Here is a 17,643-nt window from a genome sequence, read left to right on the forward strand (position 1 = left end):
CTGTCATTTTTAGACGCATTTAATGCTTCCTTGTAACGGTAAAAAGTCTTTATTCACCTACATTGGAAACCTAGCTGGGATGCACTTGCATTTCATAAGCTAATTACATTTTGTAATCCTTTTGAAGCAGACCGCTTTTATAGGTCGATGAAAGTCTGGTTATGTTTTTTCTGATGTAATACTAGTTAATGAAGTTTGCTCCATGCAAACAGTACTTTCACATGTACAGAAGTTATGTCTTTTTATTACTGTGTGCACACAGTGTAGCAAGCAAATACCAGGTTAATTTTTAGCTGGTTGAATGATTGGAACTTTGAAATAAATAAATAAAAAATCCACTTTTTTAATACTTTGGACTGAAGTACTGTATAAATACTATTACAACCAATACCATGGCATCTTTGCACTATGGTACTGCTGCTTTTGGTCAGGAAACACTTCTGGTGTTAAGGTGCTGGTTATACTTAATGTGATCTACAGCTAGCCTGGTAGGCTTCTACTTGAAAGAGATTTACTGTGTATATTAGGGCTTTTACAGTGCCAAGATGTAAGTAGATGATACCAGTACCTGTAAATATAATAACTCTCACTGAGCATACTAAATAATTAAATATTAATATCATTATAAAACAATCAAAATAAAACAATAGCATGCAGCCTTCAGTTAATTTTCAATTAGGTAAACATTACTTTTCAAGCGTTTCAAATAATTATTCAACTAAACAGTCAGTATCAAAGTACATTATGAATACATTAAATAAATACATTAAAAGCAGTGAATGTTGTCCTCTTTTTCTTGCAAATATTAATGTTTGATTACATTTTAAAGGAGCATTAAGTAGCCTGGATCTCATTTTAAAATGGTAACATATTAAGAAAAAAAAAGTGTTTTGTCATTTCAGTGGTGTACACTCACAGTACTCATAATAACTTTATATAAAAAGTGTTTTAATTATACATGGTGCGGGTCACCCCTCTCAGTGTTCGCCATGTTGAAATAACCTATCCTCACGCTCATTGGCTGTAGATACGCTGGTAGCGTAGTGTTTGGTGACACAAAAGCGAAATTTAGACAATGGAACACGAGAGGTTCAGTACGTAGATACAGGTGATTTTATGACGGATGTGATGTTTTTGGACAGGTAAGGGAATTATTGTGTGGACCGCTTTTTAATTTAATTTACATACAACTGAGAGACGATCGTACTGAACTAACTTACGTCGATAGATGGCAGTGCAGCCTCTAAAAACAGTGCTATCTACTTAAAATATGCAAGCGATGCTAACGCTGTTTTTTTATTTTTTGTCCTGTCTAGATTAATATGAGACATAAACGACTGTTTATATAATACAGCTTGCACATGAACGATCAATTGCACCAATTATTGATATTGCAGTAAAACTGGTATTAAAACCTGTTTATGTTCATTGTCGATAGTACGAATGTAAATGTGTCTCATTCATTTTTACAAAGTGAAAGACGGGTCGTCATTAATTAATCGACATCAGGCCACAGTTTCTATTGATAGAGCTTGGGCTGTATTTAACCTAGAAATCCATAGTTCAAATAGATTTGTTTTACCATTTCTGAACATAAAATATGTTGTCTATCTCAGTATTTTTCTGGTGTGCCTTGCTGTTTCCTTTGCTCAGGGTCTGCGCCAAACTCGCGCAGCTCGACTCAAATGAATTCGTATTCGGATAGTGGATATCAGGAGGTGAGTGGTTACTATAGTAACACCGTGACGCCCAGACGACCGGAAGGGAGGTCCCAGTCGACAAGCTCCGCCCCCAGTGGAAGCCCCACCCTCGCCATGAGTTCTAGGGCTGAAGGACAGGCCTCAGCACAGGTATGAACACAAATACATAAAGAGATAAATTGCTTAATTTAACTTTGCATAGGTTATAACGCTTTTCCAGATGTCATATATATGTGCAGTTTTATCAGGGATTTTTTCAGCTATTTTTTTCCGACCTGAGAAGTCGGAATTAACTTAATCACTAAACAAACTGTAATGTGCTGCGTTTTCAAATGTATTGCATGCATGGACTGCTTCCGGCAGCGCTGCAAGTGCTAGCGGCGCCATCTATCGGCTGTGTGCGGGACACCCTTTGCATCTCAGACAGGGTCTAACTGCCCGGCGGCAAATGCTGGCAAATGAGTTTGCTAGAAAAATACACGATGTTCCTCGCCATCTAGTGCGATTATCAAATCTCACAGACTGTAATTACAGAAATATGTAGCCTGACGCGCTACATATTTCAGAGTGAAGCGCGGCGCTGCGTTTGACTACACGCGACTATCCGGTGTTTTCAGAGCGGATTGGTTCGCACTACGTTAAGTGCCGTTACAAACGACCTCCACATCTGCAAGAGCTGTGATTTTGGGTCGCTTATAACGTGCATTGGAACCACAAATCTATCCAAATTAGTCATGAGAATCTGTTTGTCAACAAAACTAAAAGCTATAAGGACTTCCTGTTTTCCGCCAAAATAAAAGCTCTCTAGGTTTCACGTTTGAAAGCAAAAATCTAGACACATAAACATTAGTATAGTGATTAATGTTATGTCTGTGAAATTTATTATAATAACTAATTTCTTAATGTTATTTAGTAAATTATAGTATGTTACGCACAATAGTGTATTATGCATATTGTTTTATTCTGTTAAAACGTATTATGAATGAGTTCCTGAAGTTTTAAATACCTCTTGTGTAAAAGTGGATCATATCATAATTGCTTTGTCCTCCTGTCCTCAAGATTTAATTTTGAGGCTAAATGTGGAAGTGTCCGTGCATGGAGCCCATAGAAGGGTATTTTAAGTTTTCTTTCCTTTTTTGTCCTTAGCTGATCTCAATCCTGATGTATCATTCATCTTCCAGTATTTTTACAAATAAAATACCATTTGAATATTTCAGTTATAACTGTATTATCACAGTGTAGTGTGTATGTTGGTTCTTTCTAGTGTTTGATTGTATGTAATCTGTTTTTCAGGTGGGCAGCAGTGGCCGTGTCATGAGGCGTGTCAGTTCTGTTCCCTCTCGTGCCCCATCCCCACTCTACACCCCGTCCCCGCCTGCATCTCGCCAGCCTCTGCGTACATCCCTCGGAAGCCCCTATGGCTCACCTATAGTCTCAGAGCCCCGTCCTTTACCTAGTATATTTCCTGGCACCACCTTGCCTCCGGCCTCCAGCCATGCTCTCGACCCAGTGCACTCCAGCTACTTGGGACGGCATGGAAATGGGACGGGGTCAGAGTCTGGGTCACCAACGCTCCTGCGGGCCGGTATGACTGCTCAGCCTCAGCAGTACGGGACCCTGGGGAAGCACGATACACGTGCATATGACAGCACTCACTCTTCCTTTGGGTCTCGGGCCTATGACATCTTTGAGAGGATGGTCCTTTCAAGACCGGATAGCCTTACAGGTGGGTTACACACACAAACTCTCCTATTATTATTCTACTACTTGTGATAGGTTTGGGGTCAGTAAGATTTCATTTTTTTGTTAAGTGAATCCATATTTTATAATGTTATAAAAGATTTTGAAAGTTCTTTTGAACTTTCTATTAATCAAACATTGTATTATGGTTTCCACTGAAATGTTGAGCAGCACAATCTTTTTCAGTTTTGACAATAGTAAAACAAAGTTTATTGAGCACCAAATCAGCATGTTAGGATGATTACTTAAGGATAATGTGACACTGAAGACTGCAGTAATGGCTGCTGAAAATTCAGCTTTTTTTCCATCACAGGCATAAATTACATTACGCACTATTACTGTTTGCACTGTATTTTAATTAAATATGAATTAAAATGCATAAGATGTGAGAATAATAGATTTCTTCTAAAACATTTAAAAAAACGTACTAATCCCAAACTTTTTTGGCTTGAAGCAAACAACAGTTTTCTGATTCATAAAAGTTTTTTCCATAAAGTTTAAATCCATAAAACGATTTTCTCTTTTATCCTGACCAAGCCAGAACTCTATCAAACGTAATTTCTGCACCACTCTTGAAAAGTTATGGATTTAAGGACAGAGATTTGAATATGTGTGAAACTTACTTAGCGTTGTATATGCACTATATTATACAAGGATTAGTAATGCTGTCACTTATCGGTGTGTGTTTGGCTCGCATTATAAAATCTTCCCTGGCTTAAGAAGGTATTTCTTTCCTGAAAATCCTCTCGTGAGGTGAATTTTCAAAACTTGGAAAAAATTGTGAAGAATTCATTAAGCATTTCACAGTTTAGTCTCTGACATAATGTATTCTGTCTGTTAAAATCTCAATTATAAGAGCCACAGAAAGAAAACTTCACATATCTCTGGACATAAACTCAGAGAGACTGACACAAATTGGTTCTCAAAGAAGTGCAAAAAAGATCCTAGTAATTGCTCCTACACGAATAATCATAACCCTCTGATTGTAAGATGCTGTGTGCTAATATGAGTTTGTGAATTGAAAGTGCTGAGGTGCATTAATATAGGGCCTGTATAGCATATTGTTTCGAAATCGTATTACAGTCTCAATTCCATCAGCAATAAACATCCACATGAAACCGGAGCTGCATGGATATTGACTGTAAATGTGTGTGTACGTGCGCATATCTTTATGCTTGTGTGCTCTAGTGTTTTGTAGGATTACTCCGATGATAATCTCACATTCTAGCTCTGTGGGAGACTTTCTCAGATGTGCCCCACTGCCCCATTTATGCCGTATTTCTCTGTAGATCATGCATGATGTAAAACCTTTGAAAACTACACTTTTAACTCCAGATCCTTCAGAATGAACTATTGCCGAATTTGGAGATGTATGAAGTGATTAGAAATTTATGAAAGACAAACTGACTGAATTCTGCATGGTGGTTCCAAACCAGTGAGCTGTGTAGCTTTGTTCGGTTCACACTTTGCTTTATTATATTGCTGGTGTCTGATTGACACATGAAGAAAGTTCTTTGAGAGTTCTCTTTCATTTCAATGCTAATGTTACACTGACTCAACATTCAGTCATAGTATAAAGGCAGAGTAGGGCTATTTGCTTATTCTTTTTAACATGAAGTACAATAGTATAACCTAAGCCCCTTGGACCATGGAAATACTAGAGTATCTGATTATAATAATCATTCCGTATCCGTACCATACTAGTATTAACACTGTACCAGGGTTTTGAGATTCTGATGCTCAAGCTCTAGATTTGGATTAATTTTGGTTTATTGTCTGTGTCCAGCTTACTAATGAAATCTCTTTGCAAGTGCTGTAAATTCTACAGCATTTAATTCTTTCAGACTGGTTCATTTTTGAAATTCATGAAAAGGGCCGACATAAAAGAGTCATTCGTCTGAAGAATCAGGCTTCACTGTATATTTTTGATTCACTAAAAACAACCGGGTTTTACACTGGTTGCATTGTTTTTGCTTGCAGCCCATGAATACTGTTCTTGCCATTATTTCACAATAGAAAATATCCTTTTCTTGCTTCACATCAGTACAACTGCAAACTCATATTCGCACTCTTTTTTTCCCCCATGGTGCTGAAGATTCAAATTCTGCCGAACAAAAATTGATGTACAAATACAATTTCATTCAGGAAATGAAAAAGGCAGTTTAAGTTTTTGGGATTTTAAGAAGTGCTATCAAGATCATTCAGGATGAGTATCACAATTAATCGAAAAATCATAATTTTTGATAATAAAAAATGATTATCATTTTTACCCCATCATTTTTTTTGCCAGCAAAGCTAACATTGTATCAAGTAAGTATGGTTATCAGTTGATGCAATTATCTCACAATGGCCAAATATTGCCTAATTAATCAAACTGGTCAATATATGCCTATCAATACTGACTGGAGTGTCTGATGATAGTGAAGTCAGATGATAGTTTGAAGGCAGAGATCAAAGTTTGTCTGCTCAGGTTTTGATTCAAATTTCTGATTAGATTGTGGTCAGATGAGTTCCATTGAAAGCTCTGGTTGTGAATGTCAGTCTCACAAGGTTGCGTGGTTATACATGCCCTACAGCTCTTAAAACTATTATACACTAATGAGCATGCAGTACAATGTCAGTACAAGCCTTCACAAGGTTTGTCAGTAGATTCAGTAATTATACTCCAAGAGTTGGGTAATTGGGTATGCAATTTTGGGTAGGCGAATCTATTGTATCCTGTTTGCCATGAAATCATGTGTGGGAGAAAGGCTGAAACCTCTGGCTAATTCATCTAAATTGCACAATTAATTGTATGCGTATCTCTGATTGTGTCAGGCAAACTGACATTCACGTCACTAACAGCAACACAACGTAGTGCCTTCTTTCAGTATAAAAACTGTTTTTATCTCACGCTCTTAGATGCTGCAGAATACGCCTCTTTCTTGTTCAAGGTCGTTATCTCTCACAGATACACCTGAAGGTGTGAAAGTCCAGTGGAGTGGTTAATTACAGCAGATTGTTTTTTATAAAATACAACTTCCATCTCCACTTGAAGATTTGAGAGCTTCATTTGCCTAGTGAAGCACATCGAAAGTCTTCGTTATGTAGTTGTACAGCTGCTAGACTGGTTTTGCTGATGAACAAAAATTTCACTAGATAGACCAACACCTAATCAGCACAAACGAGCCTGGATAGAAATTCATGCTGGTCTGTGCCGATCCTTTCAGTAGAGTATACTCGTTTTGAGAAATATTGTATAGATTGGATAAACCAGTCAAAAGAGTGGATTTGTCAGTGGGTTATTGATGTAGGATACTGGTCAAAAGTTTGGATTAATTAATTTTTCATGTTTTTGATAAGCCTAGTATGTCTATTAGTTTATTATTTTCACCATGGTTACATTTATTTGATTCAAAATAGTAAATTAATAATTAGTATTGTGAAATATTGCAATTTAAAAGAACTGTTTTCTATTGTAATATATTAAAAATATACATTTTCAGCATCATTACTCCATTCTTCAGTGTCACATGATCCTTCAAAAATCATTCTATTGTGTGCTGATTTGGTGCTCAAGTAATATTTCTTATTAGCAATGGTAAAAACTGTTTTTGCTGCTTAATAATCTTTGTTGAAACTTCCTATTCAACAACTAATCCTGAAAAAAATGTATTGCAGTTTCCACAAAATTATTAAGCATCAAAACTTTGATGATAATAAGGACAATAATTAATAATAATTGAGCACCAATTATATTAGATGAAGACCAGAGTAATGGCTGCTGAAAATTCAGCTTTGCCATCACAGGAATAATGCCATTTAAAAATATATTAAAATAGAAAACAGTTATTTTAAATTGAAATAATAATTCACAATATTACTGTTTTTATTGTATTTTAATTAACTTAGAGAGCATAAGAGACTTCTTTCAGAAACATAAATAAATGTTCATTCCAAACTTTTGCCCACTAGTGTATAAACTCATGAAATCAGGGATATCACTGAATGAATTAAAACTAAAACCATAAGAAATATTTTCATTACTTGAAATTAGTGCTGTCAAACGAATAATCACGATTAATCGCATCCAAAATAATTTTTTTTGTTTACATAATATATGTATGTGTACTGTGAATATTTATTATGTGTATTTATAAATACACACACATGCATGTATATATTTCAGAGAAATGTTATTTTTATATGTTAAATGTATTTATTTATAATATAAATTATATGAATATAAATATAGACATGTAAATACATGTAAATATTTTCAAATTATATATGTATATGTGTGTATTTATATATACATAATAAATATACACAGAAGACAAAACACATATATTTCTGCAAACAAAAACTTTTATTTTGGATGCGATTAATCACGATTAATCGTTTGACAGCACTACTTGAAATATAATAAACATGAACTGAAATAAGACATTAAAAAAACTTTTTTTATTTCAGCTGGTTGCCAAGTTTAGTTTAAGTACTAAAACTAAATATAGACATATTTAAGAAAAACAAAAAAGTCAAAAACCTTCAATAAATTTACTGAAATGACACGGTTGTAAATCTCTGATCTTCATCTAGGCTTGCAAACCTCTTATAGTCAGAACAGCCAGTTAGGCCAAGGCTCCCCTGACTGCCACGTCACACCAATCTATGAAGACAGAACCTTCCAGAACCCTCTATACCAGAGCCCCACTCACGGCTCCCAGAGTGCTATCTCCAGAAACAATACAGGTATGTGACGAATGTCCTTCATGCACCACTGATATCTTTGCAAACTCAGTGAATGAGTTCTGACATTTCCACAGTGTTGATCTTAACAATGTCTGCACTGCTCACTCTCTCACTCAGGGTTTGGTACTTTACAAAGGACCACTAGTCAGTGTAGCACTCTGAGGTTCCAGCGAGGGTTGTTCTCAGTGGGCTCTGTGGCAACGCACTCTGACACCTATCGTCCCGCCCATTACCACCAAACCGACCCGAACTACACCAGACATGCAGCTGCCGTCGACAACACCGTCACGCGCTCGCCTTCCATAGACAGTGTTTACAAAGATCCCAGGTGAAGAGCTGAACCCAGTGATTCCAAAAACATTGCAGAAAGCTTCCGAAATGATTTAGGGCCACATTTGAAGTCACTGACATTTAAAACGTGGAAACTTTGCTTGTAAATGAAACCCAGCATGTATCTTCCCTTTTTGCTGCATTATTCCAACTTATTTGATTTGTTGAGCCTCCACTACTTTTGTGCGTATGTTGCTTTGTAATCATATTTCTGGGCATGTTTGTTTTGCAGACAGAAAAAGAGCTTGTAAGAAAATGTAAACCAGATCGCCTGAGTGCTCATTCACATTTGCAGTGCATATTTTAATGACAAATACGATTGGAAAAAAATAGAAGCTGGACTGATTTTTTTTAATGTGGCTAGTTATTTGTCCTGATGCAACATGTAAACACAAGTAATTATGTATATTTTATTCAAATCTGCAAACATTTCTTTGTCAAATTCTTTGTTCATATTTGTGTGTGTGTGTGTTTGACATCTGTTTTCTCTGTGCCTGTGGGGGGGTTAGAGAGTTTGCCTGGAGAGACCCTGAGCTGCCAGAGGTTATCCGAATGCTGCAGCATCATTTCCCTTCTGTCCAGGCCAATGCTGCAGCATATATACAGCACCTCTGCTATGGAGACAACCGCATAAAGGCAGAGGTATGGTTACACACACACACGCATGCCATACAAATAGGCACTTCCTATTTATGTCTTCTGTTCTTCTCAAATACAGTTGACTTTTTGTAACTGAAGCTTAACCAAAAGCCTAACCATTAAGAGCAAAAAAAGCATTATTTAAATGCTTTATGCACATTTGATTGGACAAAAATCTTGGACATAAATCTGTGTAGCGAAGGATAAGGCTTCAATATTAATAATAACTGTACATTTTAAACTACTATTCAAAAGTTTGGGCTCTGAAAAATGAATGCTTTTAATTTAAAGGCAAGGCCACTTTAATTCATAAGTAACAGTAAAGGCAATGGCCAGTGACAGTAATATAATGATGCACGTTTATTTTAGAATAATAAAATAACAAATGCTGTTACTTGCGCTATATATAAATATACAGAATGTTTCTTGAACCAAGGATCATGTGACACTTAAGACTGGAGTACTAGCTGCCGAAAATTCAGCTTTGCCATCACTGGAATAAATTATATTTTAAAATATATTAAAATAGAAAACATTTAAAAATATATATTTATCAGTATAACCGTTTTTACTGTTTGATCAAATAAATGCAGCCTTTATGAGAATAAGAGAGTCCTTTCAAAAACATAAAAAAATCTTGGCAACACCCAAAATTTAATTAATTACTTTTAATTAAAATGAATTAAAAACTTTAATTAGTCTTCTCCGATCTTCACAGCTATTTAGTATATATAAAATAAATGTAATTCTGTAGTTGATTTTTATAATCTGAGTAGTATTTCTCTGACACAGAAACAATGGGGATCTTAATTAGCATTAAACTTGAACAGATAAATGTAGGTTTCATAAAGCTGATATAACTTGGTAATTCTACAATTTGAAATCATAAATGAACAACAGTGTTTAATAAATTCAATAAAAGAAGTAAGAAGTAGGGACTACTATGTACAAACTCAATCCAGTGAATTAGTGGTTAAAGCGAATGAGTTCATTTAGAACACAATGTGAGCGATGTACAGTGTTTGAAATAGAAGTTAAATTACTAGCATTCTACTAAAAAATGTTTCTGCTTTTAGTTAGTTTGCATTTGCAGACTGCATAAACAGACAGAAAAGCACACATAAATGTGAACACTTGCACTCTCTTACTGTATGTTTTCAGGTGTGTCGACTCGGGGGGATCCGACACCTGGTGGATCTGCTTGACCACAAAACCCTGGAAGTTCAGCGGAACGCTTGCGGAGCTCTGCGCAACCTAGTGTACGGAAAAGCCACCGACGATAATAAAGTGTGTGTGAGGAATTCCGGTGGAATCCCAGCTTTGGTTCGCCTGTTGAGAAAAACTCCAGACGCTGAAGTGCGAGAGCTCGTAACCGGTGAGTGGGTGTGTGGGGTCACATGACTGAGTGCCATAAGAGAGTCTTTCTTGTGCTTTTTCACTCCCTCTCTGTTCCTTCGTCTCGCTCTTTCCAACTCACTTTCTTCTGCTCCTGTGGCGAGATCAGTTTGCGCTGTGAAGCTCAGATCAGAGATTACAGTCAGTGGAACTCCGAACTCAGTGGCTGTGATTAATGTGGAGGGACAAAGTATTTGATTAAAAGCTGAGCTGACACAAACTCACACACACACACACACACACACACACACACACACATTCTCTCCAAGCTGGATATCCTAAGTAGTGCTAGATAGATATGGGGAAATTTTACTCTCCCAAGCAGTTTTCTTGATGCATACAGTGTATTTTACTGTCATTTCTCAAACAGAGGCAGCAGGTTTGTTCAGCAAAGATAGAGCTCTTTCTGCTCACACACATACACACAACCACAGGGACTATTTTGTGTTAGTGAATTCTATCTGCAGGACTTTTTGTTACACTCCCACTGCCTCTTTACAGTTTTATTACACACCTCTGAATGTGTCTCTCGTTTTTTCTAATGAGCTATGTTAAATGATCAAGTGTGTTAAATTACTTATTATACCTAAACAGTTCACCTAAAAATTCTTATTCAGCCTCTTATCAATGCAACAGATTTTTTTAAGCAGTTTTACTGTCAGCTGCTCAATGGCATGTTTTAATTTGATAAACGAATTCAAAAAAGCATTTAGCTAAAGAATTTAAACAACGCCATTGGCAAAACAAATTCTAAAATGCTATTTAAATTACAAAATAATTTATTAGTCAATCATTGTTACATTTAACTTCATTTTAATACATGAATTAAATAAAGTTACTTAAAATAATTAGTAATTTTATAAAATGCAACTGCGAGTAAATTACTCACATATGTGACTAAATTTCACACTAGGTGACTAAATAATGTCTGTCGTTATGATTTCTGAATCTGAAGGATCATGTGACACCAAAGACTGGAGTAATGAATGCATGCAATAAGTGAAATGTTTTAAATTGCAATAATATTTCACAATATTAGCATTTTTACTGTATTTAAGATTAAATAAATGCAGCATAAGAGAATCTTTATTATTCCAAACTTTTGACTGCCTGAGTATATATAAGTTAGTTTTTTTGTAAGTGGCAACTAATTTTCAATTTAGTTTAGTTCAACTTCAATTTTATTTCCAGTGTACATAGTGGGTTGAAATAAGTAATTTATTCTGTTTTATTAATTCATAAATTTGATTCCTTCATTTTATATTAAAGTGGCACCTCTTTATTTAATACTGTACTGTTGCATTTTATATGTTATATACCATGTTTTTGGGGTCATGCCTTGACAGGAGTGTTGTGGAACCTGTCGTCATGTGACTCTGTGAAGATGACGATCACTCGGGACGCTCTCGGACCACTTACTAACACGGTTATTATCCCTCACTCCGGGTGGGGTGCGGCCCCTCAGCGAGAGGACCAGAAACTCAAACTGCACTCATCTTTGGTCTTGAGGAACACCACCGGCTGCCTCAGGTATGCCTCATGTAAATTTGTACCAGCCTAATTATACAGGGCTTCCTGTTAAGATCAATTAATCAATAGTCATTTAGGTAACCTGCTGACTAGTTGATTTTTGTAATATATAGTTTTGCACATCACTGGTTGTAGCAGCATCACTCTTCATCCTCAGAGATTATCAATATTTATACTATTTATATTTCCAAGTGAGAATGACTGTTTTTATCTAAATCAGATAACCATTGTATTGTTGACCGCATGATTGTGTGTGTGTGTGTGTGTGTGTGTGTGTGTGTGTGTGTCTCAGGAACCTGAGCTCAGCTGGAGAAGAAGCCAGAAGGCAGATGCGTTGCTGTGAAGGGCTGATAGATTCCCTTCTCTATATAATCAAAACCTGTGTAAACACCTCTGATTATGACAGCAAGGTTAGAGATATTCTTGAGATTGCATAAAAAAATATAAATAAAACCATCCAGTTTTGATGTACAACAGTCTATATATTGTTGGTAATATTTGGAACATGTTTGATACATTCTTGCCAGATATTTGACTAATTTTCAGTCTGTATATCTGATGACAGCTGGGAACTGGCAGAGGCTCATGATGCTTATAAAAAGGTGTTACATGTTTTCTGTGCCACTCCTTGAAGGGCCAAAAAATGTTGAGTGCCTCTAGTGGTGGAGCTCAGCATTGTGCAGCTTTGGTTATTTTTTATTCACGAAATCTTAGTCTTAGCATGCCATCTGCTGGAACAGGAAGCATTGAAATGCTTCCTGAAAAAGGAAGAGGAATCCAAAAAGATATTTTAAATATTTTTATCACATTTATTTTAAATAATTAGTAATAATAGTTATTATAAGAAATATAGTAGCGATTGTTATTTTTAATTTAAATTTAATTAAAACTTTTCTAAAACGGAACAAAGTTATTCTGATTTTTGAAAAATATCCAGGACAATATTATGAGGATTGGGACTGTCGATCTCCAAAATATTATATATTTCTTTCCTTACCCTTTTTCTCTTTTCCTGTGTTGTTAGATTGTGGAAAACTGTGTGTGCACTTTGAGGAACCTGTCATACCGTCTTGAGCTGGAGATGCCTCCGTCTCGGCTGATGGGAACCCAGGATCTGGACACGCTCCTGGGCCCTGACGCCTCCAGTAAACAGGCCGACTACAGCTGCTGGGGGCTCAGAAAGAAGAAGAAGAAGCGGTCCTGGCAGGATCAGCAGGTAATCTATCACTAAATTAAATGAGCTTGGACTCCATGTTCTGAAAGCTTATAACTGCTTTTGTGCTCAGTTATCAAATGATTTGGGGTTGTTGGAAAGAATTTCGCAAATAGCTTTGCACAAGCCAACAGATGATTTATAAGAGCAAGGCACCAAAAGCTGTACATTTAAAATAACTGTTTTTCAGCCATAGTCATGGAAAACCTGGAAACATTAGTAAATTTTAAAATGGGTATTTCTAGCTCTGGAAATCATGGGAATTAATAAAAATCTTTAAAATGTTATGGAAAAGCCATGGAGATTCTAATAACTCATTTTCAGTTTCAGCTCAGCTCTAAAAGTTTTAAAAAAGCTCAGCTCTAAAAGTTTTTGAGAGTAGCCTATGATATTATTTTTCTAGTTTTATTTTATTTTAAAATTAGTTGTCATTTTAAATAATTAATGATTATATAATAATAAATAATATGACTAAAAATACTACTAATAAATGAATAAATAAAAAATGGAAATTAATTATATATTTTTATATTTACATAATTCTTTTCACATTTTATGTTTACAGAAACTTTTTTTTGTTACTACAGAAAATAGACATGTGCCGGTATTCGGTAATGCGATATATCACGATGATGAAAATGCACGATATTGTTATCGTGGGCGCTTCAAAATACCGAATAATTATTTATTACTAATTATTCCAATTTTTTGAATGCATTTTAAGAATATTTTCCCCATCAACTGGTCACAATGCACAACACTGCGCTGTATGCTGCGTCAAATACCCGTGTGCACTCTGATGTAAACAAGCACGGATGAGAAGTGCATGGCGGAGCGCGTGAGAGACGCTCTGAATGAAAGCCAAGCGCACATTCACTCTCTGACAGCAGATGGCACTGAACAGCAGAAATGCAGACGTTACCCCGGGAACAAAGCAGCTGCACTACTTTCTGTTTCTGAAACGCATTTAAATAATTTAAACAGCATTCAGATTTGTGTATTCGCTACGGTGTTCATCACAGCACCAAATACTTAAATATTTAGGCTTAATAGGCTATTTATTTTCAAACTTTTTTACATTTTAATCTGGACTACAACATGCCCTAGATATTGTTTGACAATGTTTTGATTCTTTATTGTTCCGTCACACTTTACATTAGAGCTTCATTAGTTGGCATTAGTTAATTCATTAGTTAACAAACTGCCAAAGAAAAAAATCTTCTAAACATTCATTAATCTTTGGTAATTCCAATAGGCCTATTTAATAACACGTTGTTAAAATCAAAAGTTGCAACTGTGTTATTTAATGAGCTAACATGAACTAAGAATTGTATTTTTTTAACAAAGATTAATCACTTTTGTAGCAAATGTAGTTTTTTCTTATTGTGAATGTTAATGCATTAACTAAGGTTAACGAATGAGATCTAATTGTAAAGCGATACCGATTGGTCTTTATACTTCTTTTGCACTTTAATCTGTGTAAAAATGTTTAACTTTGTACGTTGTTTTGTGTATTGCTTTATTGTATTTAAATGTTCAGTTATTTTTGTTATAAGAAAAAAATTATTAAACCTGTTATACTGTATTATGACAACACTTTTTTTGCAGCTAAATTTCAATATCGTGATAATACTGTATAACGTTAGCAATTAACCGCAACATGAAAATTTGATACCGGCGTATCCCTAACAGAAAGTTATTTTTACAGAATGTTCACAGCTAAAACTAACCTATCACTATTTGTGTGCTCCTGTGATGCAGTGGGATGGTGTGGGGCCTATTCCAGGATTTTCTGGAAGTCCAAAGGGGGCAGAGATGCTGTGGCATCCATCTGTGGTAAAACCTTACCTCACTCTGCTGGCAGAGAGCTCAAACCCAGCCACGCTGGAAGGGGCGGCTGGGTCTCTGCAGAATCTCTCCGCCGGAACCTGGAGGGTAAGCTGCTTGTGGTCACTACAAGAAATTGAATTATACAGCCACAGTGTTTAAAATAGAACTGAATTATATGAATGCCATAATTGGCTGGTGGATGAAGGATATGTCCTGCACAGACATACACACACACACACACACTATTTGACCAGATGTAGCTTCAAGGTTCTAATACAGCAACAGTTTTTGTTTTCTTTCCTTCATTTGCGTCCTTTATTTTGGAAATGCTTCTAAAGTTAGGAGTAGACTAGTTAACTAGATACAGTGTCTTGATTCCATCACTGGTTTTAAAATTGCGCACACGTTAATGCAAATTTTTGCTTTACTAAAAGATAACAACCTTTTTCTCTCTCTTTCACCATTCAGTTTGCGGCCTACATCCGTGCTGCTGTACGTAAAGAGAAGGGTTTGCCCATACTGGTGGAGCTACTAAGAATGGATAATGACAGGGTGGTCTGCTCTGTGGCCACTGCTCTACGGAACATGGCTCTGGACGCCAGGAACAAGGAGCTCATTGGTCAGTCACTCAAACTTATTGCTAAGAACTCTTTACATTCCATTTTTATTATATGTTGGTTTTATGTGGCCATTAAAAACTGCATTGCATCTTCAAAAATAAATGTTTCCTGAATTCGGTTGCTTTGATAGGAAAATACGCCATGCGGGACCTAGTGACCCGACTCCCTGGCAATGGGCCCTCCCTGCTGTCAGATGAGACGGTGGCGGCGGTCTGCTGTGCGTTGCACGAGGTCACCAGCAGGAATATGGAGAACGCCCGTGCTCTCGCCCAGACAGGCGGCATCGACAAACTGGTTACAATCAGCAGAGGACGTGGGGAGAGGTGCATACCACTTTTATAGGGCTGTTTGAAGTGGGCAGTTTGCCGTTGCCACATTGTTTCATAACAAAATCTTTTTTTTTTTCTTTGAATGTCGTGGTATGTCTAGAATAATATCTTGTTCTCTGTGGCAGGTACTCCATGAAGGTGGTCAAGGCAGCAGCTCAGGTGCTCAACACTCTGTGGCAGTACAGAGATCTGCGTACCTTCTACAAAAAGGTACATGTTCTCAGCCATTGCTCTGTGGTGAGGGACCCTGATGTTCTCGTGACATCCATTCTGTGGGATCCGATCAAAAGCGCACAGCAAAAAATATGAGTGTGCACTGCAAATATGTTCACAATCAATATTTTTGTCTTGTTTTTAAGTGAGAAATATATAGCGATATACAATATATATATTGTATATATATTTACAAAAACAAAAGCTTATCAATAATAGCAAAGACCAATAGCAACGAATTTTTGGCAGCATGATACATAGAGCACCATAACAGAATCGATGACGATAACCGACAAATTAAGAGGCAAACAGGGCAATATATACAAGCAACCAAACACAAAAAAGGTGGTGAACATAATCAGTAACCATGCTCACTAACAGGAAATAAGATGCATTCAAGTCCATCTGTGAAGTTTGTATTTGTGAGCTTAGAAGTCGTAATTATGATGTCAGGTGTGTTCAAGTCAATTTGGTGGGACCAAAATGGTGATGTACTATTTCTACATAAAATTCAGCGAGATTTTTTAACTCTATTTCTAAAACATAATGAATAGAAATGCACTTAATGTGTGTTCTGCTTTTTTATGTTTTTATTTCAGTTGATGAAGGTTCTGTAAATTGAATGGTTATATATTTTCTATCATAATTGTACAATACAATGGTATTTTGTACATTCAACTTAGTTTTGTTGTAAATATATTAGTGCTGTCAAACGATTAATCGTGAATATCACATACAAAATAAACGTTTTGTTTGCATAATATATGTGTATACTGTATGTGTATATTTATTATGTATATATAAATACAAACACATGCATGTATATATTTAATAAAAATATGTTTTTTATGTATATTTTTGTATAATATAAATATATAATACAGTATATAAATGTATATACATGTAAATATTTTCAATATATGTACTGTATGTGTGTGTATTTATATATATAATAAATATACACAGTACACATACATATATTATGTAAACAAAAACTTTTATTTTGGATGCGATTAATCGTTTGACATCACTAATATACACACACACACACACACACCTGAATGCAGTTTGAATACAGTTTGTTTTTGATAAAAATGTTTTCCAAATGCATGAATTTCATATTGCTTTAGTATGTTTTCTTGAATTAGAAAGCAATTTCTATGTGAAGAATATTGATTCATGAAAACATCACACTAACAAACGCAACTGCATTTGCTTCTAAAGGTATAGGGCTTGTGTTGGACACCGAATGAAATATATGAGCATTAATTGAGGAGGTCAAGAATTCAGACTTGGAATGCGACCTCTGACCTCTCTTTGAGCATGAATGCCAGCGACACAGCAGGCGTGGAGATGAGGTTAATCGGACCTCT

General features: G+C 35.9%; 1 protein-coding gene across 3 annotated transcripts in view; it reads left to right on the plus strand.

The window, feature by feature from the left end:
* The window catches only part of LOC107688875 (plakophilin-4-like), a 40,803-nt gene that overhangs the window by 17,423 nt on the left and 5,737 nt on the right, over positions 1-17,643 (plus strand). For all 3 annotated transcript variants that reach the window (XM_016486703.1, XM_016486705.1, XM_016486704.1), the window contains exons 6-18: positions 1,654-1,850; positions 2,994-3,426; positions 8,019-8,171; positions 8,289-8,499; positions 9,011-9,143; positions 10,302-10,515; positions 11,882-12,065; positions 12,358-12,475; positions 13,090-13,281; positions 15,040-15,213; positions 15,577-15,727; positions 15,859-16,051; positions 16,183-16,267. In XM_016486703.1, coding sequence (XP_016342189.1) covers positions 1,654-1,850; positions 2,994-3,426; positions 8,019-8,171; positions 8,289-8,499; positions 9,011-9,143; positions 10,302-10,515; positions 11,882-12,065; positions 12,358-12,475; positions 13,090-13,281; positions 15,040-15,213; positions 15,577-15,727; positions 15,859-16,051; positions 16,183-16,267 — 2,438 coding nt within the window. The remainder of the gene's footprint in view (positions 1-1,653; positions 1,851-2,993; positions 3,427-8,018; positions 8,172-8,288; positions 8,500-9,010; positions 9,144-10,301; positions 10,516-11,881; positions 12,066-12,357; positions 12,476-13,089; positions 13,282-15,039; positions 15,214-15,576; positions 15,728-15,858; positions 16,052-16,182; positions 16,268-17,643) is intronic.

Source organism: Sinocyclocheilus anshuiensis, unplaced genomic scaffold, assembly GCF_001515605.1.
Source record: "Sinocyclocheilus anshuiensis isolate Anshui unplaced genomic scaffold, SAMN03320099.WGS_v1.1 scaffold101, whole genome shotgun sequence".
In the NCBI taxonomy this organism is placed as follows: Eukaryota; Metazoa; Chordata; class Actinopteri; order Cypriniformes; family Cyprinidae; genus Sinocyclocheilus; species Sinocyclocheilus anshuiensis.